At 47.1% G+C, this 27,694-nt stretch overlaps 1 protein-coding gene across 1 annotated transcript in view; it reads right to left on the reverse strand.

Moving 5' to 3' along the window:
- PFDN1 (prefoldin subunit 1) overlaps positions 1 to 27,275 on the reverse strand; it is a 127,770-nt gene extending 100,495 nt beyond the window's left edge. The window contains exons 1-2 of the mRNA XM_082256219.1: positions 27,124 to 27,275; positions 2,575 to 2,741 (exon numbers count right to left, since the gene is read on the reverse strand). Of these exons, the coding sequence (XP_082112345.1) occupies positions 2,575 to 2,741; positions 27,124 to 27,219 (263 nt within the window). The 5' untranslated portion in view covers positions 27,220 to 27,275. The remainder of the gene's footprint in view (positions 1 to 2,574; positions 2,742 to 27,123) is intronic.
- Between the last annotated feature and the right edge of the window lie 419 nt (positions 27,276 to 27,694).

A 27,694-nucleotide genomic window follows, 5' to 3' on the forward strand; every position in this document is an offset into this window, starting at 1 on the left:
TAATAGCAAAAAAGCTCTCCAGTTCCTTTTCCACCTTCTCAATTATCTTAGGGTCTTGAATGATCGACTCATTCAGTTTCCAGGCTCTTTCTCTGGGTGTTACTGTTAATAAATCTAACTGGGCCATCACTGGGGCAAGATCAGAGAGTGTAATCGGCTTAATGGTCACGTCCTTGAGGGAAGTTAATAGTTGATGCTCTATTAAAATATAATCAATCCTTAAGTAGGACCCATGTACTGAGGAATAACAAGTATAATCTCTTAGTTTTTGGTGTTTGACCCTCCAAGCATCAACCAGCTGACATTCCCTCAGTAAACTTCTAATTTCATTCTGCCGTTGTGGTGGGAAAGCCCCGTCGATGAGTCCACACGTGGGTCCAACCCCATGTTGAAGTCTCCCACTACAATGAGCCTCCCTTCTTTAAATATCGTTACCTTTTCAAAATTTTTCTCAGAAACATATTTGGTTCTCTATTGGGGGAATTATCGTTTGCAAAAGTACATGCCATATCAAATAGTTTTCCCTAATAAACAAAAACCTCCCCTCGGATCAGCCAGCTGCTCCTTTAGCATGAATATGGTGCTTCTATCTAGTCCAATTGCCACTCCCCATGAGTGACTCAAAACCAAGTCACCATAAAACAACATTGGGAAAAAGATAAGATGACAATTTAATCCCCGAGGCATGTGTTAAATGCGTTTCTTGTAAGCAGGCCACTTCTGACCCATAATAATGCATTTCTTTAGTTACTTTATGCCTTTTACTAAGTATATTCAAGCCCCTAACATTATATGATATTAGATGAACCAAAGCCATGGGCAGCCACAGGAGCAACTAGCACATTCTTTTCCAGAGAGAGGTCCTGTATGGAGGAGAGGAAGAGAGAAAGGAAGAAGAGAAAAAAAAAAAAAAAAAAAAAGGAAAGAGAAACAAAACCCCCACCCCAACACCCTTCCCAAGTGGTTAACCCCTCGGAATCAAACACTAAACCCTGGTAGCCAAGCAGTTAATTAGCAGAGACAAGGACTTGCTGGTAGTAGATTTATAAAGTATTTATTGAAAAAAGTGTAGAAAAATTAAACAAATCTAAATGCCATTAACCCCCCCCCCCCCACTAGAGCAACCCCCCTCCCACCAATAAAACACATGCCATCAATCGTTCAATTGGATCAACTGAAATGGTCAAGCCCCTGCAAGCCTCGAAATAGGATGAAAAGTCTATTAATGGTGAATGAACTGAATGGAACACACTTGGATAAAAGGTAATGCCCAGAATAATAGATGAAATCCTCTCTAGGATCTAAAAAAAAAAATGTATAGGTGGAAAAAGTGGGATTGTGTCCCAAATTGAGTTCTGAAGACTATTTTCTTTAAACCATTTCTTAAAAAGTCAAATAGAAATTCACAGATGGATGCAAGCTTGCTTACCCCCTTTTGGAAGTTCTGTAATCTGAATTGACCAGATGCCTATATCCACTGTTTGTAAGGTAAACTTCGGGGTCTTCCCTTGCTCCAACATCCATCCGACATCAGTGACTTATATTCTGAAATGCAGAGTTCTTGATCATTAACAACTGCTGCTGTGAGGGTCCATTGTATGGAGGGGGCAATCTCTAGCAGTACACTTCTCGGACATGCTGTCCTCCCGCTGCTTTGATTTTACTCTCCTCCAAGTGCAGAAACAGATGGCCCAAACCCGGGGGTCTGACCGTCACATGGAGGGGGAGAGGGGGGCGCAACTACTTACCGTACCAGGAGGGCACCGCTCCAGACCGGAACCCTAGCCATCAAAATGGGGGGGCTGTCAGCCAGGAGGAACGCTGCGGCTCGGGCGGAGACCCGGTCGTATGCGAACTCGTGAGGCATTTAACTCGCAGACCAGCCCCCATCCGGTGGGGCTATGTCCCGGCCAACGTAGTGCGGAGCTGATGTCTGAGAGTGCTCGCTGGCCAGACTGGGGTGACCACTAGATCTAGATTATCTAGCCCGACGCCCAGCCTGGCAGTTGATTTTAGATCTCACAGGAAAAAAGAGAAAAAAAAAAAAATCTAAAAGAATTTTTTTTTTGCCAGGACCAGAGATCTCAGCAAGGAACTAGGTCCTTACGCCTGACTAGGCAAAAAAACACTGAGCACCTATAGCAGAGACTGGGACTGCCCATAGGCATAGCCAGACTTTTTTATGCCTAATGTCCTACTCCTGTAGGGGGCAGTTTAGCCCAATGATTAAGAATATCAGGAGCGGTGTCCGTCAATGAGTGAAAAAGATAAGGCGCCGGTCACAACCTCCTCTGCAGCCTGACTGGGTGCCCACAGAGGAGGAAACGCAAAAGACTAAGGAAGGGGGATGAGCAGCCACCCTTGAAAGACCTAATTGTTTGGGTTTCCTGCCTCCGGAGGTGGAGCCTGACTCTCCTGTGCTGTCCTGGACAACTGGAGAAAAACTGATATAAGCGGAATCTGTTTTTACTTCGCAAAAGTGACTGAATGGATGACGCCCATGTAAAAGGGGCCTAAGTCTACTTGAAAACAGCTGCACACTTCCATAAACTATTAAAATTATGTTTTACTTACATCCTTCCCACACCTTCATACATCAGTGTTGCATCTGGCAAGCTCTTAATTTCTAAGCTGGTAAGCTGGGCATGCTTCTTTGTTCTTGTCAGCTGCTCTATCTGGAGATCTGCAAGTTTTACCTTTTGCTGAGTATCAATCACTTTGGCCTGAAGTTCTGTAAAGGCCTGTACAAACAAAACAGATTTCATTAAACTGGATAGAAATATACTATAATGGAAATTAGGTCCTACAAAAATAAATAAATAAAAAGGTTCTCCACATTACAGTTTTTAAACAGGAATACAGAAATAACGAGATTTATGCAAGTACCATAAAAACTGGAATTTTGACTTACTGGAAAATCCTTTTCTCTGAAGTTCATTGACAGACGCAGCTCCATATCTTCTTGACCATTGGGTTATGCTGCCCCCTACAGGAGTAGGAGACTAGGCAGGAAAAATCTTTACCACACCTATGGGGCAGTCCCTGCAGGCATAACCACACACACTCTGCTACAGCCCTCAGTTTTGTTGCAAGCAGTGTTTAGAAGAAAAAACCCCATTCCACTCATAATTAGAGGGGCAGGTGCTGCGTCTGTCAATGAACTTCAGAGAAAAGGATCTTACAGTAAGTCAAAAAGCTGAGTTATACTTACTGGTAACTCCTTTTCTAGTAGTCTTCCAGGACAGCCCATGAGACCTTAGGGCTCCTCCCCCAGGGACAGGAAACACATTCCAAAATTTAAATAAAAGGCGGTCCCTTCAGTCCTCACCTTCAGTATTTCATGAGAACCGTAGGACATTCTGTAAAACATACATATATAGATATATACACACATATCATACATTATACATAATACCAGATAAACCGGGTGGGAATCCGGCTGTCCTGGAAGACTACTAGAAAAGGAGTTACCAGTAAGTATAACTCAGCTTTTCTCAAAAACGTCTTCCAGGACAGCCCATGAGACGATGAGCAAGAAACTTACCAGTCTAGGGAGGGACTACTGCCTGGAGCACCTTTCGACCAAATGCCTGTTCCTGAGAAGAGAGGAGGTCCAGGCGATAATGTCTAACAAAGGTCGAAAAGTTAGACCAGGTAGCTGCCTTACAGATCTGATCTGTTGAGGCACCGGCCCTTTCAGCCCAAGACGTGGACAAAGCTCTAGTTGAGTGTGCATTAATGAAAGGTGGAGTCACCTTCTTCACTAGATAGGCTTCTGTGATAGCCTGTTTTATCCATCTTGCTAAGGTGGCCTTAGAAGCTTTTTCCCCTTTATGGGAGCCGGAAAACTGTATAAATAAAGTATCACTTTTCCTGAAGGTTTTAGTCACCTCCAGGTATCTCAGAAGGGCTCTTCTGACATCTAAACAACTGAATTCTTTTTCCTTATCGTTATTTGGGAAATTACAAAATGTAGGAAGAACTATGTCCTGAGTCCTATGAAAGGAAGAAACTATTTTGGGCAAAAACCCTGGATCTGTTTTAAGCACAATCCTGTCATCAAAAATCATGAGAAAAGGTTCTCTGATTGAGAGAGTCTGTAGTTCGCTTACCCTTCTAGCTGAAGTTATAGCTACTAAAAATAAAGTTCTTAGGGTGAGCAATTTTTCTGACAAATCTTCCAAGGGTTCAAATGGACTGGTTACCAAAACCTGAAGTACCAAGGATAGATTCCAAGCTGGACACGTTTTTATCACGGTCGGCTTTGTCCGGGCAATTGCTCTGAAAAAATTATTCACATTTGGGTCTTCTCTAAGGGAAAACTGAAGAAAGACACTAAGGGCGGCAGCCTGTACCTTTAAAGTTCCCAGGGAGAGACCTTTGTCGATGCCTTCTTGAAAGAATTCTAAGATGGTTGGTATATCTGGAGAATGTCTCTGATTCTCCATCATCCAAAAATGGAATTTCTTCCAAATTTTAGCATACATCTTCCTAGTGACTGGCTTTCGACAGCTGGTTAATGTTTGGATTACTCTGTCTGAGAACCCCTGAGAGCCTAGTATCTGTTCCTCAGATACCAGGCCCTCAGGTTTAGGGTCCTGATGTATGGATGGACCACCGGACCTTGTGTCAATAGGTCCGGTCTCCAGGGTAAGACCATTGGAGGTTTTGTCGCTAGAGCCTGAAGGCGTGCAAACCATGGCCTTTTGGGCCAGTACGGGGCTATCAGGATCATCTCTGTGTCTTCCTGGATGAATTTCTGAAGGACCTGTGGGATCAATCTGACCGGAGGAAATGGGTAACAGAGTTTGACTTTCCAGGGGTAGGCGAAGGCGTCGATGCCTAATGCCTGATCCCCCTGAGTTATGGAAAAAAATCTTTCTATTTCCTGTTTGCCTGGGCAGCAAATAGGTCCACTACTGGAAGACCCCATGAGGTTGTGATATTTGCAAATACCTCTGGGTTGAGGGACCAATTGTCCTTATTCACCTGTTGGCGGCTGAGATGGTCTGCTAGACAATTCTGCGTCCCTTTCAGGTGGATAGCCGAGATGGATGTTAGATTCCGTTCGGCCCAGACAAAGATCTTCTGTGCTATGGCTTGTAGACCCCGACTTCGAGTACCTCCCTGCTTGTTCAGGTACGCCACAGTTGCTATATTGTCTGACCGGATTTGTAGATGGCTTCCCTTTACATCTACCTGAAAAAACTAAGGCCTTTTGGACCGCCATAAGTTCCTTTTGGTTTGATGAAGTTTTTATCTGTGATGGGGACCATGTTCCCTGCGCCCATTTGCTCTGCAGATATGCCCCCCATCCGGAAGCGCTTGCATCCGTGGTGATCCTCTGTGACACCTGGATGGTCCAGCCTAGCCCTTTTGATAGGTGAAGAGAGGATCTCCACCACCAAAGAGTTCTTTTTATTTTGGTGGGAATCCTTACTTTTTGTTCCAAGGAACTTGGCCGTCCGTCCCAACTTTAGTAAGAATTGTTGGAGTGGACGTTGCTGGAATCGTGCCCAGGGGACTGCTGGGAAACAGGAGGTCATGAAGCCTATTACCCTTGTAATGTCCCTCAGAGAGACCCATGAATTGGTCTGCAAGGAAGCTACCATCTGGTCCATTTTCTCTATCTTGGACTGAGGGAGAAAGATCATCTGATCCCGAGAGGAAATCTCGTATCCGAGGTAAGTTACTCTCTGCGAGGGTATTCGGCAGGATTTTTGCCTGTTGATGATCCAGCCTAGGGAAGTTAGAAATTCCTGAACAATTAGGAGGTCTGCCTTCAGTTTCTGGTATGATTCTGCCACTACCAGGATGTCGTCCAAGTAGGGGGTGATCATGATGGACTTTAGTCTTAGTGGGGTTAGTGTTTCTCCCAGGACCTTGGTAAAGATCCGTGGGGCTGAGGATAACCCGAAGGGTAGTGCCTGGAATTGGAAGTGTTTGACTTCTAGTCCTATCCTTACTGCCAGTCTCAGGAACTTCTGGTAGGATTTGTATATCGGGATGTGAAAATACGCATCTTTTAGATCCAGGGTTGCCATGTAACACCCTGGATACAATAGGTTCCCTATGGAGTATATTGATTCCATGCGAAAATGTTTGTATGCTATTGATAGGTTTAGATTGCGTAAGTTCAGGATCAACCGATGACTCCCTGAAGGTTTTCGTATCACGAAGATGTGGGAATAAAACCCTGTTCCCTGTTCTTCCTTGGGGACTGGGATTATCACCTCTTGATCTAAAAGGTCCCCTAATTGGAGACTCAGGGCGGTGGCCTTAGCTGGATCCCTGGGCAGACTTGTAATCATGGTTCTTTCTGGAGGTTGGTGACAAAACTCCAGTGTGTGCCCTCTGCCTACCAGATCCAGAATAAAAGGGCTGGAAGTAATTCCCTTCCACTGTGGGAGGAAGGCCCTCAATCTCCCTCCCACTTTGAGAAGGGAGTCATTGGGGTTTGTTGGGGCGTTGAGGAGGGTTTAACAAGATGTTACCCCTCCCCCTACCTTTATGCCCAGTCCAGTGTTTCTTGAAAGTTTGCCGAGTTTCATTAGATCTCTGCTGTTTGCCCCTGCCACGAAAATTCTTTGGGGCATAGGGGTACTTTTTCTTTTCTGGGAATCCCTTCTTTTTATCTGCTGTGCGCTCCAGGGTCTCTGTTAGGCCTGGGCCAAAGAGGTGGTCGCCTGTGAAGGGAAGACCACAGAGGCGTGACTTAGAAGTGAGATCCCCTGACCATGTCTTGAGCCATAGGCTTCGTCTGGCTGTGTTAGCCAATGCTGAGGTTCTTGCTGCCATTCTTACAGCTTCAGCTGAAGAATCCGCTAAGAATCCTACTGCCTGAAACAAGAGTGGAAATGACTTTATAATCTGTTCTCTTGATGTTCTGGCAGATATGTGCGCTTGGATCTGAGATAGCCATAACTCTAGGTGTCTGGCTATGCAGGTGGATGCCAGGGCAGGTTTTAAACTCATAATGGAGGCTTCCCAAACCCTACGTAATGTGGTGTCAGTTTTCTTATCCATAGGGTCCTTTAGTGACCCTGAATCCTCAAATGCCAAGTCAGTTCCCTTGGATATTCTGGCAAGAGAAGCATCCAATTTGGGGATTTTGTTCCAGGGCTGCTCCTTACTGTCGTGAAATGGATACCTCCTTTTCAAGTTTCTAGGAAAGAAAGGTTTCTTATCAGGTGAATTCCATTCCTGTTTAATTGTATCTAACAGGGAGCTATGCACAGGGAACACTCTAGCCTGTTTCCTATGACTGGCGTACATAAGGTCATGCTTAGAGAGCTGTACTTTCTCCTCCTCAATTTCTAGAGTGACATATACCGCTTTGAGTAGGTCATCCACATCCTCCAAGCTCAGTTTGAAATTGGAGTTACCATAGGAATTATCTTTAGGTTCCTCCCCTGACCATGATCCCTCCACAGAGGAGTGGGAAGATTCTGATTCTTCCTCCTCAAAGCCTTGTGATGGCTTGGTTAGGGATACCGGGATCTGAACTGAGGTGGGGATCTGGGTTGGTGCCTGCATTTTTTCCATGAGAGTTCTGAATGAACTGAACGTGTTTGTTAGTTCATCTCTCACCGAGGACAGCATCCTCTGGGTAGAGACTGTAGGGTCATTTCTGACCAGATTTTCTATGCATGCCCGGCACACTGTTTTGTTCCAAGAGGAACTTAATTTTGCTCCGCATACAGCAGATTTCTTTTTGGGGGGCTGAGGTGGGATTTTGTCCTGAGCCTTGGCCTAAAAAGATAGGATACAAAAATTTACAGTTTTTAATTTAGGGATTTGTGCCCCCCCCCCCCCTCCTCCCGCTTTTCCCTTCCACCTCGTGGACAGAAAAGAGGGAAATGGTGCTCTTTTAACCCAGCCCTTACAAACATTTAGAGAAAGGGAAGGAAAAGACGGAGTTCCTAACAGGTACTTGCAAATAGGGTGTACATATCCCCCTTGCTTACCTGAGAGGTGCCAATGCCAGAGCCGACTTCCGCCGCCTGTGCGGTTGCTGTCGTGGTGTCCATCGCTCTGTATGATGGTCCCAGCAACTGCTGTTTCCCCTAACATCGGTTGCCCATTTGAACTCTCTGTTCGCGCCTTCGGAAACTGGAACGAGGGTTTCCGGCGCCCGCGGATGTCGTCACTGCGCCGGAAGTAACACTGTCACTTCCTGTGAGGCCAGAGTGGACGCGTCTGAGTTCCGCCCCCTCCGCTTTTGGCGCCAACTTCAAATTTCTTCGAAGTCGGCGGTTCACGGGTACACAGCACTGCTGCTCCAAGGAACCTGCCGAAAACGGAGCGGACTCCCCAGCGCTCCAGACAACATCCGTGGTCCTGCCGAGTGGCCAAGAGAACAGGAGACAGCGGTCAGCCCCTATTGCGGCACTTAAGGGGTACCGCTATGGGCAAGAGGAGATGCATCTTTCCAAGTCTTTCCGTGGACAGTCCAGGAGACCGGGAGCTTCAGTTCCAGGAACATGTTACCCCCTGTCCGGAGGAAACACTAAATACTGAAGGTGAGGACTGAAGGGACCGCCTTTTATTTAAATTTTGGAATGTGTTTCCTGTCCCTGGGGGAGGAGCCCTAGGGTCTCATGGGCTGTCCTGGAAGACGTTTTTGAGAAAATCCAGTTTTGTCTATCGTTCACTGACAGACATCTCCATATCTTCATGACCATTGGGATGTCCCAAAGCAGTATTTGCATGAGGGGTGGGAAAAACAACGCAAGAAAGAACGTAATTCCCCAAGTGCTAAACTTAGTCAACCAGATACCCCCAATTGCCCGCACCACATCCAAAGAATACAATGCAATTTCCTTGGGATGCTTGGGCTTAGGAAAAAGTGAAGGCAGTACAAGGTCTTCATTCAAATCAAAATCAGAAACCACTTTAGGAAGTATACTCTGCGAGCAGAAGTAATAGCCACCAAAAAGGCAACCTTCTGAGACAATGTAAGCAGAGGAATCTCCTTAAAGTTTTCAAAAGGAGAGATTTTTTAAGAACAGATATCAAATTCAGATCCCACGGAGGCAGCGGTGATCGCCTCGGAGGAGCCATATGGTGAACCCCCTGAATGAAAGTGCGAACCAGGGCGTGCTTAGCCAAAGGGCATTGGAAAAATACAGCCAAGGAAGACACTTGACCTTTGATAGTGCCCAAAGCCAACCGCTGTTCAACAACTTTTTGAAGAAAAGTCAAAACCCTAGCCACGGAGAACAAGCGAGGGTGCACCTTCAACGATTCACACCATGAAATGTACGATTTCCACATACAATTGATAGATCTTCCTGGAAGTAGACTTCCTGGCCTTCAGTAGTGTAGGAATCACTGAATCCGAAAGACCTCTATCCTTCAAATACCTGGCTTTCAACAGCCACGCCGGTAAAGCCAGGAATTGTAAAGCAGGATGGAAGATCGGCCCTCGAGACAGCAGATTTTCCCTGAGAGGAAGTCTCCAAGCAGCATCGGCGACCAACCTTACCAGATCTGCGTACCAAGACCGGCGAGGCCAGTCTGGGGGAACCAGAATGACCAGAATCCCTTCCACCTCTATCCTGAGCAGAAGCCTCGGCAGAAGTTTCAAGGGAGGAAACACATAAATCAGCTGATACTTACCCCAAGGAGCCACCAGTGTGTCTGTGGCGTCAGCCAGAGGATCCCGAGACCTGGCTACACACCTCTGTACCTTTTTGTTGAGACAAGAGGCCAATAGGTCTACATCGGGTGTCCCCCACCGGACACACAACAGGTGAAACACCTCTGGGTGCAGGGACCATTCCCCCTGATCCAACACCTGATCCGCCTGTCAGTTCTCCACTCCTGGGATATGCACGGCGCAAAGGGCTGGAACAAAATTTTCTGCCCTTTTCAGGATCTTGGCCACCTCCTGGGGCGCCAAGAAACTCTTGGTGCCCCCCCTGATGATGGACATAAGATACAACCTTGCAGACAATTTGTCCAGTGACTCAGGCAAAGCTTTATCGCGCTGAGTTCCAGAATATTCATCAAAAGATAATAGAGATCAGCGTAAAAACCCCAAAAAAGCTGCTGGCAAATTTATTAAACAAAACATCAAATAAAATCAAAATATAAAATTGCAGCGCTCATCTATATGTTAACCAAGTATTTGGTGATCATAAATTCCAAAGTCCATATAAGACCATAGTTCATAAGAGAAGTCCACCAAAATTTTGTCCATCAAAGCATATGGAGTCCTATTGATGTATATCCAAACAGGTAACTGCTAGTACTGGGCTCCTCAAGTAGATAAGAGCTTCTCCAGAAGGATATTATCCGTGGATCAATATGCAGGAAAAAATTAGAAAACAGATCATGGTGCAGTACCTACACACAGAGATGTAGCACATACATGGGGAGGGTAACACCAGTGATGAAAATGACAAAACCTCAACCGTGTGTGGTTCCTTCACCCCTCATGCAATTCAAACTCATCAGAACATGAAAGTGTCAATCACCAACAGTGAGCGAAACTCAGCATAACGTCAGTACACAACCATGGATATGGACCTGTATCTTCTCATAACTCCAGATAAAAAGTCACCATCATCTGTCCAGAGGCTTCCAGGCCCAGGTAGCAGTTCCAGAACACACCAACAAACACAGGCTTAGCCTAGGGGACGTCTTTTTGACGTTTTATCTGCAGCACTGTCATTTCTAGCTACAGCCAAGGCAATTCTGATTCACCTGCATATCGTTTCAGTAAACTCCTTGCTGCAGTGCTTCAACCTTGCTTCTTTTCACATGTGGTGTTTGGCTTCTCTGTTCACCTTTGCAAACCGATTTTACGGTAAGTCAAAAATCCAGGTTTTCTCTATCATCCATTGACGGATGCAGTTTCTGATGCAAATCAGTAGGGACATCCCAAAGCAGTGCCATAAACCGAGAGGTGGGAACAGCAGAAAAAAAAAAAAACTAAACATAGCCAACCAGGCAACATAGGACTCATCAGAACAAGAGGAGGTCCACCTGAAACAAACAGTAAACACCCTCAAGGAAGGCCAAAAAGCCCCCTAAACAGCAGCCTGCAAAATGTTGCGGCCAAAAGAGGCATCCGCAGATGCCAGCACATCTAACTCATAAAATTTGGTAAAGGTGTGAACAGACGACCAGGTAGCCGCCTTGCAAACCTGAAGCACAGATGCCTGATGGTGAAAAGCCCAGGAAACACTAAGCGCCCGAGTAGAATGCGCCTTAACAGGGAAAGGTGGAACCTGACCCTTAATTGAATAAGCCTGCACAACTGTCTGCCTGATCCATCTGGAAATAGTCGCAGCAGACGCAGGCAGCCCTTTCTTTGGACCATCCGTGAGAATAAAGAGCGAATCTGACATTCGAAAAAGACTCGGTAGTCGCCAAGTACACCCAGATTGCCCAAACCACATCCAGAGTATGCAGTGCAAACTCCTTAGGATGTTTTTTGGCTTAGGACACAGAGGGTAACACAATGTCCTCATTTAAGTTAAAACTGGAAATTACCTTTGGAAGGAAGGACGGATCCAGACGAAGTACCACTTATCCCTGTGAACCCGATCAAATGATTTCCTGAACCCATCTGTCCGGAATTCAGAGCAGCCAACACCTCCTACATCGCCACAGTAGTAGGAGGAGCGGAATCAGCCACGAGGGTGCGTCTTAGCACCTTGGTCTAGTCCGCCACAGCCTGAGCCACCATGACAGAGACAAAAATGGGCTTTAGCAGGGAACCTGCCACCATGTAGGCATGGCGGGCAAGTGATTCCATTCTCTTATCCGTAGCATCCCTAAACACCGGAGAATCTTCGGTGGGTACTAGAGTGGCCTTGTTCAATCTGGCCACAGTGTGATCCACCTGAGGGGCCACACACCAGCGCGAATCCGTAGGAGACGCAAACGGATAAAGGAGTTGAAACTTTTTTGGCACCACAAAGGTGAGTTTTAAATGACGCCATTGATCATTCACAGTAGCGTGAAACTCAGCGGGTCAAGGGAACACCTGCGCCACCTTGCGGGTCCTGTGTGTGCCAAAAGAGGAAACAATGCCCGGAGGATTGGGCTCATCATCTAAATGTGTTTCTTTAATGGCAAGAATCAGCGCATGCATAGCAGCGCGGTCCTCGGCCGTCCCAAGGGGGAATCATCCAACCCTGCAACATCCGCCTCCCCCTCAGACTGAGAAGAGCGAGACCCCCTCAAGGGGTACGGCACCTATGGCAACCATATCAGATTCAGAATCAGAAGACAAGGACAAACAAGGCCTTTTCCTGGTAGCACGTTCAGACATCAGAATCTCCACTTTGGACACCAAAGTCTCCACTGCAGCAGACAAAGTAGACAGAGCAGAGGATTCAGAGGAACCTGAATACCGCCACCAGGGCTGTGGGAAATTTGCTGTCCTGAGAATCCACGTTAAAAACAAAAATATTTTTTTTTTTCAATATATATGGTACTGGCCCTTTAAGCGCGCCGCGGACCCCCGCAGCACACCGCTACAAAGACTGTGAAAACACAGACCCTCAATCAGGAGAACTGATAGCCAGAAGGATTGCACAAGTAAAAAGACAGCAGACAGACCCCCACAAGTGTTACCCCCGCAGCCGAACTCTCCAGAGTAAAAGGAGGAAGTGATGTCACCACAGGAGGCTGAACTGAGGCTTCAAGCTAAGGAAAAATGGTTGCCAATGAAAAGTAATGGGAGGCTTCGGTAAAATGGCCGCCGACATGTGCTCTGAACAAACGTTTGCCACACACAAGATGGCGCCGCAAGGCGTCAAAATACACCACTAAAGCCCCGTACACACGTACCGATCGTCGGCCGACCGATCGGCCGTCTTTTGTCCCCGGGCTGTCGTGTCCACTGAAAAGTGCAAAAGACTGCACACGAATTTTGTCCACCGACTGCAGAAGTGATGTCATGTGATGGTTAACTTTCCCTGTGTTTCTTCTTTTCTGAGCATGCCCAGTCTTGCAAATCTGCTGTCTGTCGGCCGAATTCTGTACTGACTGGCGAACAATCGGCCGTTCTGGTGTCGGCATACAAACATTTTAATGCTTGCACGACAGATTCTGTTCGGCCGAAAGTGCGCTGTCGGCAGCATCATACTAACAAGCCGAAAATCGGCCGATCGTTCGGCGGCCGAACATTTTCGGCCGACAATCGGTACGTGTGTACAGGGCTATACAATGCTGTATAAGCGCCCATAGTGAAGCCAGACATGCTGCCCACACCTAAAATGGCGGACCGGCGGTTTTTAACCCGCAGTGGTCGCCACACGTGTCTGTACCTCCAAAAAGCACCCTAAAGTGACACAGGAGAGGGACCCCCACAACCCACACAGCGCACAGGCTGTGAGAGAAAACCCCTGCAGGAACCGGGATCAGGGAGCCCAAAAACGCACAGACATGAGGGGATACCACAGACACACAGGACTGCCAGCCCCAGACAGAGGCCCCACACAGAATGTACTTACTGTCCTGTACCCGATGGCGTGGGGTGCCTCTCATCGACGGGAAACCGCCCACCCTCAGATGGCATGGGTGCCGTCAGCCAAAAAACGCAGGACGCTAACAGTGCACGGAGAACTGTGGAAGAGACGTCCAGGTGAAGTAGCCACCTCGCAGGCTGCATCGCCGAGGACAGGGATGGGTCGTTTGCGAGGCCAGGGCGAACACATAGCCCGCTAAATGCTCGATGGCGGCTGGGATTCCATCAGGCCCTCTGTCCTGGAAAACCAGGATGAGCAGACCGACTCCCAGCTCCGCAAACACCGTCTTCATCCGAAGATCCGACTAACGCTGACAAAATAAACAGCTAGTAGTGCAAAGAAAAAAAAAAAAAAAAAAACACATTAGCAGTAAATAAAATCATAAAATAGAAGAAGAAGGCTGCGACTGAAGCCCCAGCACAGGAAAGCCTATCTTACTCCTTAACTAGGCAGAAGACAAACTGAGTTGGGATGGCTGATAGCAGGGGGGGGTATTGGACCAGTGGGACAGCCCCCATGGGTGTGTCTATGTAAATGCTTTTTTTTTTTAACAAGTCTTATGCCTAGTTACTCCTGTGGAGATGAAGTCAATACCCCATTGGTGAAGACTGTATGAGTGGGCGGCGACTGTCGGAGGAAGTAAAAGAAATTAATATTTCATTTAAATTCATGATATTAAGAAGTCAATTACACTTCGTTTTTAAATATATATTTTCATACAAGTCTTTTTTTGGTTTGCCAAAATTTCCATTCGGCGCACGTCTAAATAGCTCTATTAGCAGACAAGGAAAAGTTCACCTTTTAGAAAAGAAAAATAAATAGATAAAATGCACATTTTATTGCAGATAAAAAAAAATGAGCATTATTTTTATCTTTTGGAGCCTGTAAAGCATTCCACAAGTCATTAGCAGATCACTGGTGGCGTTCAGATCTTCAGAATTATCTGTGTACCCATACAGGCAGGCACAGGACAGGAAGAAATCAATGAACTACCATTGAAAGTTCATTGAGAACTGCAAGGCAACAACTGTAAAGGATATGTGGGCTTGTAGTTCATTCACACAGAAAGCTGATTTTCAAAAACAGAGCTGATTTCAAAAAGCGACAGCTAGTACTGGAAATTTGTTCCCGTACTGCTGTCATTGGGGGGGGGGGGGGGCGGAGCGTCAGCATTGGGAATATGTGACATGTTCCACCCTAGAAAACAGGTTGAAAAATGTAACGTTACCAAAGGCGAACTTATCCTTTAAAAAAACACTAGTGTGCAATAGTAAATCAACCCCGATAGATTTTTGAAAAAAAAAAAAAAATCTAAAACAAAAATGTACTCAAAAGAGAAAATGTAGGGGGATAGGAGGGGCAATAGCATGATGGCAGAAGAATGAGGGAGAGAGCAGGCAGTGGGGGGTAATGCAATGGGTTGGGTCAGGGATATTGGGAATGGGAGAAGGCAGCCAATGTTAAACACTGGAGCAGAGAGGGAAGGTTAAGCTGAGGGAATGTGTGAGTGAATGAGTCTCCAGGCCATATGCCTATGATCCTGTCTTTCAGGATCATAAGCTTCCACCTGCAGATGCCTGTATGCATCCTTCTAATGCATTTCTGATCTCTCTAGGCTTTTCTCTTCAAATCCTGGTGAGGTTTTACTGCTGCTTATTCATCACATATCACTGTGATAATTCAGCCAACTTACAGTCAGGTTCATAAATATTGGGACATGGACACAATTCTAATCTTTTTGGCTCTATACACCACCACTATGGATTTGAAATGAAACAAACAAGATGTGCTTTAACTGCAGACTTTCAGCTTTAATTTGAGGATATTTACATCCAAATCATGTAAAAGGTGTAGGAATTACAACAGTTTGTATATGTGCCTCCCACTTTTTAAAGGGACCAAAAGTAATGGGACAATTGGCTGCTCAGCTGTTCCATGACCAGGTGTGTGTTATTCCCTCATTATCCCATTTACAAGGAGCAGATAGAAGGTCCAGAGTTCATTTCAAGTGTGCTATTTGCATTTGGAATCTGTTGCTGTCAACTCTTAATATGAGATCCAAAGAGCTGTCACTATCTGTGAAACAAGACATCATTAGGCTGAAAAAAACAAAACAAACCCATCAGAGAGATAGCAAAAACATTAGGTGTGGCCAAATCAACTGTTTGGAACATCCTTAAAAAGAAAGAACGCACCAGTGAGCTCAGCAACACCAAAAGACCCAGAAGACCATGGAAAACAACTGTGGTGAATGACCGAAGAATTCTTTCCCTGGTGAAGAAAACACCCTTCACAACAGTTGGCCAGATCAAGAACACTCTCCAGGAGGTAAGTGTATGTGTGTCAAAGTCCACAATCAAGAGAAAACTTCAGAGTGAATAAAGACAAGACAAGGCCAGATTAGAGTTTGCCAAACAAAATCTAAAAAAGCCTTCACAGTTCTGGAACAATATCCTATGGACAGATGAGACCAAGGTCAACTTGTACCAGAGTGATGGGAAGAGAAGAGTATGGAGAAGGAAAGGAACTGCTCATGATCCAAAGCATACCACCTCATCAGTGAAGCAGGTGGTGGTAGTGTCATGGCGTGGGCATGTATGGCTGCCAATGGAACTGGTTCTCTTGTATTTATTGATGATGTGACTGCTGACAAAAGCAGCAGCATGAATTCTGAAGTGTGTCGGGCAATATTATCTGCTCATATTCAGCCAAATGCTTCAGAACTCATTGGACAGCGCTTCACAGTGCAGATGGACAATGACCCGAAGCATACTGCAAAAGCAACCAAAGAGTTTTTTAAGGGAAAGAAGTGGAATGTTATGCAATGGCCAAGTCAATCACCTGACCTGAATCCGATTGAGCATGCATTTCACTTGCTGAAGACAAAACGGAAGGGAAAATGCCCCAAGAACAAGCAGGAACTGAAGACAGTTGCAGTAGAGGCCCTGCCAGAGCATCATCAGGGATGAAACCCAGCATCTGGTGATGTCTATGCATTCCAGACTTCAGGCTGTAATTGACTGCGAAGGATTTGCAACCAAGTATTAAAAAGTGAAAGTTTGATTTATGATTGTTAATCTGTCCCATTACTTTTGGTCCCTTAAAAAGTGGGAGGCACATATACAAACTGTTGTTATGCCTACACCGTTCACCTGATTTGGATGTAAATACCCTCAAATTAAAACTCGAAGTCTGCAGTTAAAGCACATCTTGTTTGTTTCATTTCAAATCCATTGTGGTGGTGTATAGAGCCAAAAAGATTAGAATTGTGTCCATGTCCCAATATTTATGGACCTGACTGTAGGTGTACGTTTAGTAACCGGTGTTAAATGGGTGTTAAGTGGTGTTAGGCTTTATCACAGAGAATCAAGGGGATAATTTCCTAAGACGTGTTTAGTAAACCGTGTTAACTAAGGTTGGAACCAAATATCACGTCTCTTCACCTTACGGCGTTGTCTCTGTGATAACGACAGTGTTAGTATAGGAATGTACCTGTTTAGTAACCCGTGTTAGCTCAGAAGAGTCTTAAAACCAGTGTAAACTTGGTGTTAAATCTCCTGAATTTAACACCTAGTCAGACCAGGTGTTAAGGCCTTTTTTCAGTGTAGAACAGGAATTTTACTGCTCATTGTGGTCAGTAAGTGCTTCAGGACAACACTATTGTAGACTGCAGGGTATGTGTTCATCTAGAACCCTGTGTCTGCAGCACTCACATATCACGCATATATAATGGCAGAGCAGAGTGGACCTCTGGGCTGATAAAGGAGAACAGTAGACCTCAATGACAGGGAGGTGCATATTTCTTACTGCATGAGACCACTATCTTAAGCCAGTCATACATGGATGGAAATTTGGCTGGTTCAGCACGGACCAACTGAAATTCCATCAATGTACGGGCAGGCTGGTTGTACAGAAGTTGAGTGGTAGATTGATTTCTGTACAACCAGCCTGTCTGGGTTTTCCCTGATCAATTAGTGCTGCCAGCTATAGCCTGCAGTACTGATCAGTATTCTGACAGAGGGGAAATATCCCTGTGGCCAACACACAATAGCTCAGTGGAAATGATTCCCCTGTCCACATAAATGGAATGTGTGAATGGGTGAATCAAGTCATTTTTTTGTTTAACTCGGTGGTTGAAAAAAAAAAAAAACATATATTAATGTATGCCTTAGCATGTCTGATGCTTGGCAGCTGACACGTAGGATTGATATGTACTTTTAAGGGCCGATTCACACCATGCCGGCACATGAATCACACAGAAATGCACTGTGAGTTCCTGTGCGATCAGAAGGCATGCAAAATGCATTACGTTTGTGATCTGCAGTGGGTGTCAATAGAAAGGTAATGACACCCCAAATGCAGGTTGGAAATGCAGTGCGTTTGCCCACACTGGATCGCATAGTACTTTTGTACCATGCGATCTGGTTACAGTGCGGTTTAAAAAGTAGTGCATGCACTACTTTTAGCGCAGCGTAGTGCAATTTTAGCCCATTCAGGGCCGGTTCATAATATGCCTACACATGCATCGCACAGACATGAGCTGTGCATTCCTGTGCGATTTACATGTGGTTCTATGCAGTGCCATTTCAGCCAATTTGTTTTGAATTGGCTAAAATTACACCACGCTGCACCAAAAGTAGTGCATTCACTACTTTTTTTTTTTTTTTTGAAAATTCTTTTTATTGGTTTTGAAAAAAAACAGCATACAAAACAGAGCCATTGGGCATTCCCTGGCTCAACAACAAAAAAGGAAAGAAAAGAAAAGGCAAAATAAAATATAAAACACACAGCAACAAAAAAATAGGCAAAAACAACCCCAGACAAGGCTGCACCCAACTGCTACTACATAAGGGCGCTCAACCCACAAGGATCCCGGTGACAGGAGCAATCCGTTCACTGTGTGAAGGTCCAGCAGTCCAGTAGGATAACAGAGTACAAAGTCCACTGCATGTGGGGGAAACAATTGGCACCGTTAATTACAATTAGGGTCCCTGAGTCGACACAGCGGAGCTCTGTGTCATTAGTAGTGTCACCAGACTCCAACCAGATGTCCCACACCTTCGAGAATTTTTTCGGGCAGCCCCTGTTAACGTAGGTCGCTTTGTAAAGTGGGATTACTGAGTTCACTAGGGATTTCCACAAGGAAATGGTGGGTGAAGCAGGCTTCCGCCAGTGGAGAACCACCAATTTCCTAGCGTAGAACAATAAAAGACCTAAAAGAGTGCGAGCCGCTACTGAGTGGGCCAGATCATTGACAAGTCCCAGGATGCAATACTCAAGCTTTAAAGGCACGTGGATGGTGGTCACTTGAGCAACAAAGTCCAGAATCCGGGTCCAGTATGCCACCAAGGGTGGGCAATGCCAAAGCATGTGGGTGTATGTGGGGTCCGGCGCACCGCAGCGCCAGCAGACCGCAGGCGTATCAGGGAAGGCCCTGTGCAGTCTAGTTGGGGTTAGATGAAACCTATGAAGGATTTTAAACTGCACAAGGCGGTCCCTGGCGGCCACCAGGTGACGGAATGGGTAGTCCCAGACGTCCTCCCAGTCCTCCGCATCCAGGCCTGGAGCCTCGGCCACCCAAAAGGCCTGCAGAGCCTCCAGCCCAGAGTGCACACTAGGGAGCAGGGTGCTATATATGGTAGAGAGGGTTTTTTTCAAAGTATCGTTTCGGAGAATGGCCTCCAAGTCAGCTAGCGTGAAGTCACAACGAGAGTCATTAAACTGTTTATAGAAGGCGTGGTGGAGCTGCAGGTACCTGAAAAAGTGGGAATTGGGTAGGGAAAAGTCAGTCTTCAGTTGGTCAAATGTCGCAAGCGTCTCCCCCCGACAAATGTGAGATAGATACAGTATACCCTTGGAGGCCCATACGGAGGGATCCAGGATGGAGAAGAACTCCGGATTCATCCACAGGGGGGAATTCGGGGATCGACGACCAGGTCCCAACCGAATGTATGGAGATTGCAGCTTCAATGCCCTGATCATCGCCATCATCGAGACAGTGACAGGGTACGGGGCTTTCGGTCCACGTAGCAACAAGTTGCGTAAGGCCTCATAGGAGTCCAGCAGGGCCGCCTCCAGGGCCACCGCAGCATCAGCCAGTTGTGGGCATGCGTCAAAAGTCCCACCACGAAGTATCAGAAAAAATCCGGGCACGCCAGTCCCCCCCGAGTCCAGGGTCGCTGTAAGATCGTCAGTCGAAGTCTAGGAGGGCGAGAACCCCAAATAAAAGAAAGGATGCGAGAATGAAGCCGACGAAAAACGGCCTTCGGTATCCAGACTGGGGAGTGACGAAGTACATATAGGAGAGGGGGCAACAGCTTCATTTTGACCAGGTTAATGCGGCCAATCAGGGTCAAAGGGAGATTAGCCCAGGAGCGCAGCTTAGTCCCGAATTTCAACAGAAGGGGAGATAAATTAAGGTCACAAAAGTCTCGAATGTTGGGGGAGATCACTATGCCCAGATATTTAAGCCTGTCAGTCCAACACAGGGGTAAAGACGGGTCCGCGTGGGCCCGAGCCCCCGCGTCCACCGGAAGGATAAGCGACTTGTCCCAGTTCACTAGCAGGGCAGACAAGGTGGAGAAGGCTGCCAATAGATCCAGGGCCGAACGGAGCGACCGGCCGGGATCCCGGAGGAAAAGGATAATATCAGCATAAAGCGCCAACTTTTTCCTCCAAGGACCCCACCCGGATCCCCCCGACCGCCCCGGAGCCACGAACAGCCGCCGCCAGAGGCTCGACAGCCAAGGAAAACAAGGCAGGTGAGAGCGGGTGCCCCGCGCGATCGAAAAGGGACAAGACAGCCCCCCCCCCAAACTTAATCTGAGCACTGGGGTGGGCATAAAGCATGGCAACCCATTTACGAAAAACAGGGCCAAAGCCAAACGTTTCCAGAACCATCATCATATAGGACCAGTCTACCGAATCAAATGCCTTTTCCAAATCAAGCGCCACCATCACACGTGTACCCTGAGCCTCCGCTGGGACCTGCAAATGAGTAAACACTCTACGTATGTTAATATCAGTGGATTTGCCTGGCATGAAACCAGTCTGGTCCATGTTGACCAAGTAGGGAAGGACCTTCATCAACCTGGTAGCAAGCAGTTTGGTAAGTATTTTCAGGTCATAATTCAAAAGAGAAATGGGCCTGTAGGCCGAGCACAGAGTGGGGTCCTTCCCAGGTTTATGAATTAAGACTATGTGTGCCAAAGACATGGACTCCGGGAGAGCCCCCAAGTCCAGGCGAGAGGCATATGTCTTCAAGAGCCTAGGAGCTAGTTCGGAGACATACATCTTGTACCAATCCCCCGGCAGGCCATCGGGACCAGGGGTCTTCCCGGGGGGGAGGGAGCGAATAGCCAGCTCAACCTCCTCCAACGTAAAGTCCGCCTCTAGGAGAGCCACATCCTCCGGGGCCAGAGTAGGCAGCGCCAACTCCCCGAGAGACCCCAAGTCCCTACCCCCCGGCGGGGGAGGGTCCGCCCGGTACACACGTTCATAGAAATTACGAAATTCTAGGAGAATATCAGCAGGATCCCGAAGGACACTGCCATCCGCAGAATGTACAACTGGGACCACCGTTTGGAATCTAGAGTCCGCAGACAAGTTAGCCAGAAGCCTGCCATTTTTATCCCCGGACTCAAATATCCTGGCCCGCAACGACCCCACCTCCGCCCCAGCGGCCAATGACACATGTAGGTGCAGCGCCCTCCGAGCCTGAGCCAGGGAGGAGTACGACTCAGGGGAGGGATCCAAGGCAAACGCTGGCTCGGACTCCGTTACCGCCTCCTCCAAGTCCGTCCTCACCGAGACGCACTCCACCCGGGCAGCCTTAATAGCGGAGATATAGTCGTCACGAACAGTGGCCTTGAAAGCATCCCAACACACCAAGGCGGATGTGGTGAGGTCGTTAACCTCCCAATGCTGGGCAATCTTACCAGACATCCCCTCCACCACCCGTTGATTCTGAAGCCACCCACAGCCCAGCCTCCAGCCGCCCCGCTCACCCGGATCCCCCAGCCGCAGCTGAATCTCGAGCGGCGAGTGATCCGAGAGACCGGCGGGCAAGTAGCTGGCCGACAGCACAAATGGCAGGACTGAGGGGGAGCAGAAAGCAAGATCTATACGGGAGCCAGAGTGATGCGACGAGGACACGCGAGAATAGAACCGATCTTGCGGGTGCTTCCACCTCCACAGTTCTGTAAGCTGCAAAGTCGAGGCCCAGGTGAACAGCTCAGAGCAGGATTGGCGATTCACATTCGAGGTTTCCAAGTCACCATCCAGGATACTGTTAAAGCGGTTGTAAACCCTATGAAAAAAAAAATAAAAAAAAACCTGCAAGACAAAGGCATAATGAGCTAGTATGCATCGCATACTAGCCCATTATGTTTAACTTACCTTAAAACGAAGCCCCGACACGGACCCCCGGACATCGATGCGGGCGCTGCCATGATCCGTCGTCATCTCTTCCGGGTTCGGCGGCTCCGGCGCGCTGATTGGCCGGAAGAGACGGCTCCAGCACGCTGATTGGCCCGAGCCGCGATGACGTCACTCCCGCGCATGCGCGTGGGAGTGATTTTTCCGGCAAGCTCCCGGCAAGTTAATTGAAGGTCCCCCCGGACCTTCAGAGCGCGCGAGCGGCTGCATGCACTGTAAATATCTCCTAAACCGTGCCGGTTTAGGAGATATTATTTGTACCTACAGGTAAGCCTTATTATAGGCTTACCTGTAGGTAAAAGTGTCAAAAAGCGGGATACAACCGCTTTAAAATCCCCTGCCACAAAGATGCGCTGGGTCGAGAATTCGGCCAAACGATCATAGATGTGGTATAATACAGCACTAGAAAAGGGTGGGGGGACATACACATTGACAAAAATGAACAGTTTACCCACAATCTCAAGAGCCAGGATAACATATTGACCCTTGGGGTCCATGATAACCCTCTCGACACGACAGGGCAGGGCCCTATGCACCAAGATGGAGGTCCCCCTAGCATAAGTGGAGTAGGTAGCGTGGAAGGTATGACACACCCAGCGCCTGCGTAGGGCTAATACAGCACTCCCCGTCAGATGGGTTTCCTGGAGGAAATCCACATGCGGTTTAGAGGATTGGAGGTATTTGAATAAAAGAGCACGTTTGAACTTGCTATTAAGGCCCCGCACATTCCAAGATAGCACCTTAATGCGGTCAGCCATAGCAAAGGGAGGGAAAATGGGACAGGAACATCGGCGGGGGAGCCAGGGGCCAGGTGAGAAACCAACCAGGCAACCCCTCAGTATCAAGTGCAGGGAAGAAGACAGCTCGGACCACGACCCACTGGGAGTCAGCGACACACAGTGAAATAGCACATTGCACAATGAATAGTAGAACACAGCACAGGTATGCAGCCAAAAAAAAAAGAAAAACAGAAAAAAGTGAAAAAAAACAAGAACACATATAAACCCCTGTCAGCCAGAAAGCAACAGTGCTACAGGCCAACTTCATCCCAAAAACCTAGAAGAAAAAACAGCACACTATCGACTAGGAAAAATGCCTAGACAGACAATAGTCATCTGGCACTAGGCCAGGAAGGGAGTGTCCGGAGGGCTAACCAGAGGCAAGGCTGGCCGACGGCCTCAACAGTCCTGAGGACCAGTAGTAGCAATCCTGTAGTAAAAGGCAAATAGAGGCTGTCACCAGCCCTAGCTCCAGGGACACATGGGTAAAAAGGGATAACAGCAAAAAATAAGGGAAGAAAAAACTACTCAGGGGCATTGAAGTGGAGGAGAGTCAGAGATCATCCGGGAAGAGGGGGTCCCCGCCATTCACAGTCCAACAAGACAACTCAAAGGGGACACGGAGGGGGGAACAGGGAGTTCAGCCATCACAAGGCCAACAGAGCAGGGACATGGAAGCTCACCGCAGGCTGAGCAACCAAGCATCCGCATCATCAGGAGAATCAAAAAACTTGACAGAGCCAGCATGTTGCACACGGAGTCGGCTGGGGTAGAGCATGGAATACTTGATTTATTTTTCACGGAGCCTCCGCCGCACATCATTGAAGGTCTTCCTCTTTTTCTGAAGCTCTGCAGAGAAATCAGGGTAGAGATGGACTGCAGCGTTTTCATACGGCAGAGTGTCATGCTTGCGGGCCTCACTCAGTATGCAGTCCCTGTCACGATAGTTCAGGAAGCGGACTAAGAAGGGACGAGGGGGGGCCCCAGGGATCACACGGCCTGTAGGGACTCTATGGGCCCTCTCAATGACATAGGTGGGCGCCAGGTCAGTGAGGTGCAGGAGGTCTTTAAAAAAACGTTCGGCAAAGTCGGCAGGCCTATCCCCTTCAGCCCCTTCAGGCAGGCCCAGTACCCTCACATTATTCCGCCGCTGGCGGTTCTCCGCATCATCCGCCTTGGCCAGCAGCATCTGAACTGTATGCTGGAGGGAGGAAATGGAGGCAGAGTGCTGGGTAGTGAGGTCCTCAGCCAAGGAGATACGCTGTTCAGTGTCCGTGAGCCTCCCCCTGATCTTGTCTAAGTCAGCCCGGATAAGATTACACTCCTCCGCTAAATAATCGATCCTGGCCAATAAGGAGGTCTTACTCTGTTCAATGGCAGACAAAATCATGGCAGTGTCACTTGCCTGGCTCGGGATGGATGCGGTTGGAGCAGCAACAGAGTCCGCCGGGAGCTCCATGTTGGTGAGCAGAGCGCGCAGGCCTTCCAAGATGGCGTCCGGAGGCACCGCCGGCGGGGAAGCCGGCTTCTGTTTCGCGGCAGATTTGGACTTCCCGGGCATGTCGGATGTAGCCCACAAGTGTCCCGACCCTCCACCGGATCGGTAATGGCAGGGAAAACGGGGTTAAGGATGTGCAGTAAGAAGGATTAGTCAGGGTCCCCGGAGCTCCAGGCAGGCACGTCTGGTCCGCTTCACATCCGGTCACGCCCCCGCATTCACTACTTTTTAAACCGCACTGTAATCAGATCTTTTGTGCCGTGCAGTCCAGTGCGGGCGGGTGTGGGAAAATGCAATGCGTATGCAACCTGCTTTTGGGGTGTCAACTTTCTATTGACACTACTGCAAATCGCAAATGGAGTACATTTTGCATTCAGTCTTAATCGCATAGGAATGCCCAGTATATTTCTGTGCAATTCATGAGTGGCATCGTGTGAACCAGCCCTAAAAGAGAAAAAGAAATGTGTCTGGAAATGAATGCAGTTAGCTAAGGTGGGAGGGATGGCAGGGTAATAAAATAATAAAGATTTTTTTTTTAATAACAAAAGTATGTATAGGTTTTAAATGTGTGTTTTTTTTTTTTTATTCGCTATATTTTAACCCCATAACTCAGTTCTAAGGATTAACTTATGATCCTTTAGTGTGGAGGATGGTAGAGGAATAGTAGTTTTAAAAAAATAATATATGTAAATTTATATTTTAGAATATTAGTCAGGGTGTGTATGTGCTTTTACATGTGTTTATTTTTTATTTTTCAACAGCTCTGAGAAACATTCAGGCCCCGTTCACATACAAGTGACCCTACGGTGCGAGCAGCGCGCTGTGACCTCGGAGCGGCCGCCACAGACTTCATAACATTGAAGTCTATGGCGGTCGCCCCAAAGAAGCTCCAGACCCTTTTTCTAAGTCGGAGCGACTTGTGTCGCTCCTATTAGAACGGGTCCGCAGCTTCTCTATGGGAGGCGACCTACGGCGACCTGTGAGGCGACCATGTCGCCTCACAGGTCGCCTTAGTGTGAACGGGGACTCAATGTTCCTTTAGGCTCAATTCACACCTGTGCTTTTTGAGTGTTTTTCAGCTCCAAAAACGCTCAAAAAAAACGTTCCAAAACACCCAACAAAAAAAACCCCATTAATTTAAATGGCCCCTGTTCACATCTGAGCGTTTTGCAAAACGCCTGTAGCTGAAAAAAGTACATGAGCTTCTTTTTGGGCTGATTACCAGCGTTTTTGATAGATGTCAATGCCTGCCTCCAAAAACGCCTGAAAATCGCGGTAAAAAAACACGGTAAAACGCTACGCTCAAGTGTGAATGCAGCTAGTTAAACCTTCCCCACTCTCTAACACGGTGCTAACACGCTGCTAACTAACACCGCTTATCACCGAGCTGGAGTCAACACAACACGGTTTACTAAACAGCCTCACAGCCGATGTAAAAATTGGTGGTGTTAGAGCGTGTTAGGAGAACGGTGATAATGCAAGAATTAACACCGGTTATTAAACGTACACCTTAACAGGCTAAAACTTTTCTCCAACAGTGATAAAATATCACTGCAACATGTGGAGAGAAGATAAGCTGTGATAATACAGACATTATTGTGGTTTTATTAAAACAGACATAAAGGAAACGTGTCCTTTGTATATTCAGGGAAAAATAGAATTTGCACTGCTTGGTACTTGCTTCACCAGTGCCTCTGCAATTCCCCCAATCAGTAGGTTGCGTTTCACCCAAAGTCATCAGTCAGAGCTTATACATGCCGTGCCTCACCCCAATGCCTCACACAGGTGTCAAACTGGCGGCCCTCCAGCTGTTGCAAACCTACAAGTCCCATGAGGCTTTGCACCAAGTATGACTCCCATAGGCAGGGGCATGATGGGACTTGTAGTTCTGCAACACCTGGAGGGCCGCGAGGTTGGAAGCAGGGCTGGTGATCAGCCAATCGGACCATAGAAAGCAGGGCTGGTGATCAGCCAATTGGACCATAGAGAGCAGGGCTGGTGATCAGCCAATCGGACCATATATAGAGGGTCACACAGAGCCACAAGCTTCCTCATATGAGTACGGAGTTCTTCAGTATTCAGCAGGGGACCATATGGGCTCTCTCCAATCAGATGATGGCCTGCTATTTCAAAAACACACACACACACCCTTTAAAAGCTGTACTTTGGGCACCATAATTTATTTGCACATGTAACTATCTGTTCAACCAAGGCTGTTTGCTGAATTGGAAGCAGTACAGAGGGGTTGGAAACAACAGCAAAGGGTCATCACATGCTGTGGTTTGTGAATGCAGAAGCGTACAGAGGAGGTGTCAGTAGGAAGCCAGAAGTAGGCATAGCTGAACCTTAGAAATCCAATTTTGAAGGCTAAATAAAGAAAAAAAAAAATATGACACTGCATAGTGATAATATTTACATGTGAAACTTTACTATGGATAACCAAAGCGCAGGATTAGACACAGCAACCCAAGGCAGCCTAAAGGGATGTTCTATTGGTTTGACATTAGCAGAGTGAATTGAAATGAACTCCTAGGCGTTACTGCATTTCGGAACGGGCACTTTCTAGAATGTATGAGGCTTTTCACGTGCTCCAAACAACAAGCGCCGAGATCAGACTAACACGAGGCATTTTACATTGGCTTTATACCGCAAGCCTTATTAAGAGACATCGATCTAAAGTTTTTTAAACATAAACAACACGATAATCCGGCTACAGTCTCTTAATACGCTAAAGCAATAGTTGCAGGGATAAAGCAAAGATGGCGATCACAGGCGTCCACACCGTAAATAACAGAGCCTTCAAATTGGCGCACAGTAAAAAAAAAAAAAGAAAAGTAGACAACACCTAACATTTCAGTTGAAGAAAGCACCCTGCCTTTTACAAGAAATAATAAATAGTACAGGCAATCTGCTTGTGGCTTACCCTTTTCAGCTCTAGGTCTACAGATCCAGCCATCTTGCTGCAGTTGAAGTGTGCACGTCTGAACAATGCGGGATGTGATTGGTTGCTTAGAGCCATAAGCCGAGTCAGTAATGAGTGATTAGGAACAAAGCAAACAGTGGAGGTTTTATGTATGTGAATAAAAATAGAAATGGGAATAGTCCGATAAATGCATTTATGACGTGTGTAAACGGGGAGAATCAACACCACAGTGATTTCACAAACAACAAAATCTGTGTGTTGGTTGTTTCTTTTCATTGTTAAATTAAAATAAATAAAACTTCATATGGGGCTTGGTAATTTAAAGCAGCAGAAAACTCCACTATTTCATCTTGTACTTACAGGTCAGCCTATAATAGGGTTTAACTGTAGGTAGTGCAAGGTCATCTAGAGCCCAGGAAAAACATTCTAAACTGCGATGTATGAGCAGAAATCTCCCCACAAAAACATCCCCTAAGCATAATATCCCCCTTCTTCAAGTACAAATGAAGCCCCCTGCTGAAATCCCCCCTTTAAGCACAAATCATTGCCCCCATCTCAAATATCTCTCCCA

Source organism: Pelophylax lessonae, assembly GCF_965119305.1.
Source record: "Pelophylax lessonae genome assembly, chromosome: 4".
NCBI classification, from domain to species: domain Eukaryota; kingdom Metazoa; phylum Chordata; class Amphibia; order Anura; family Ranidae; genus Pelophylax; species Pelophylax lessonae.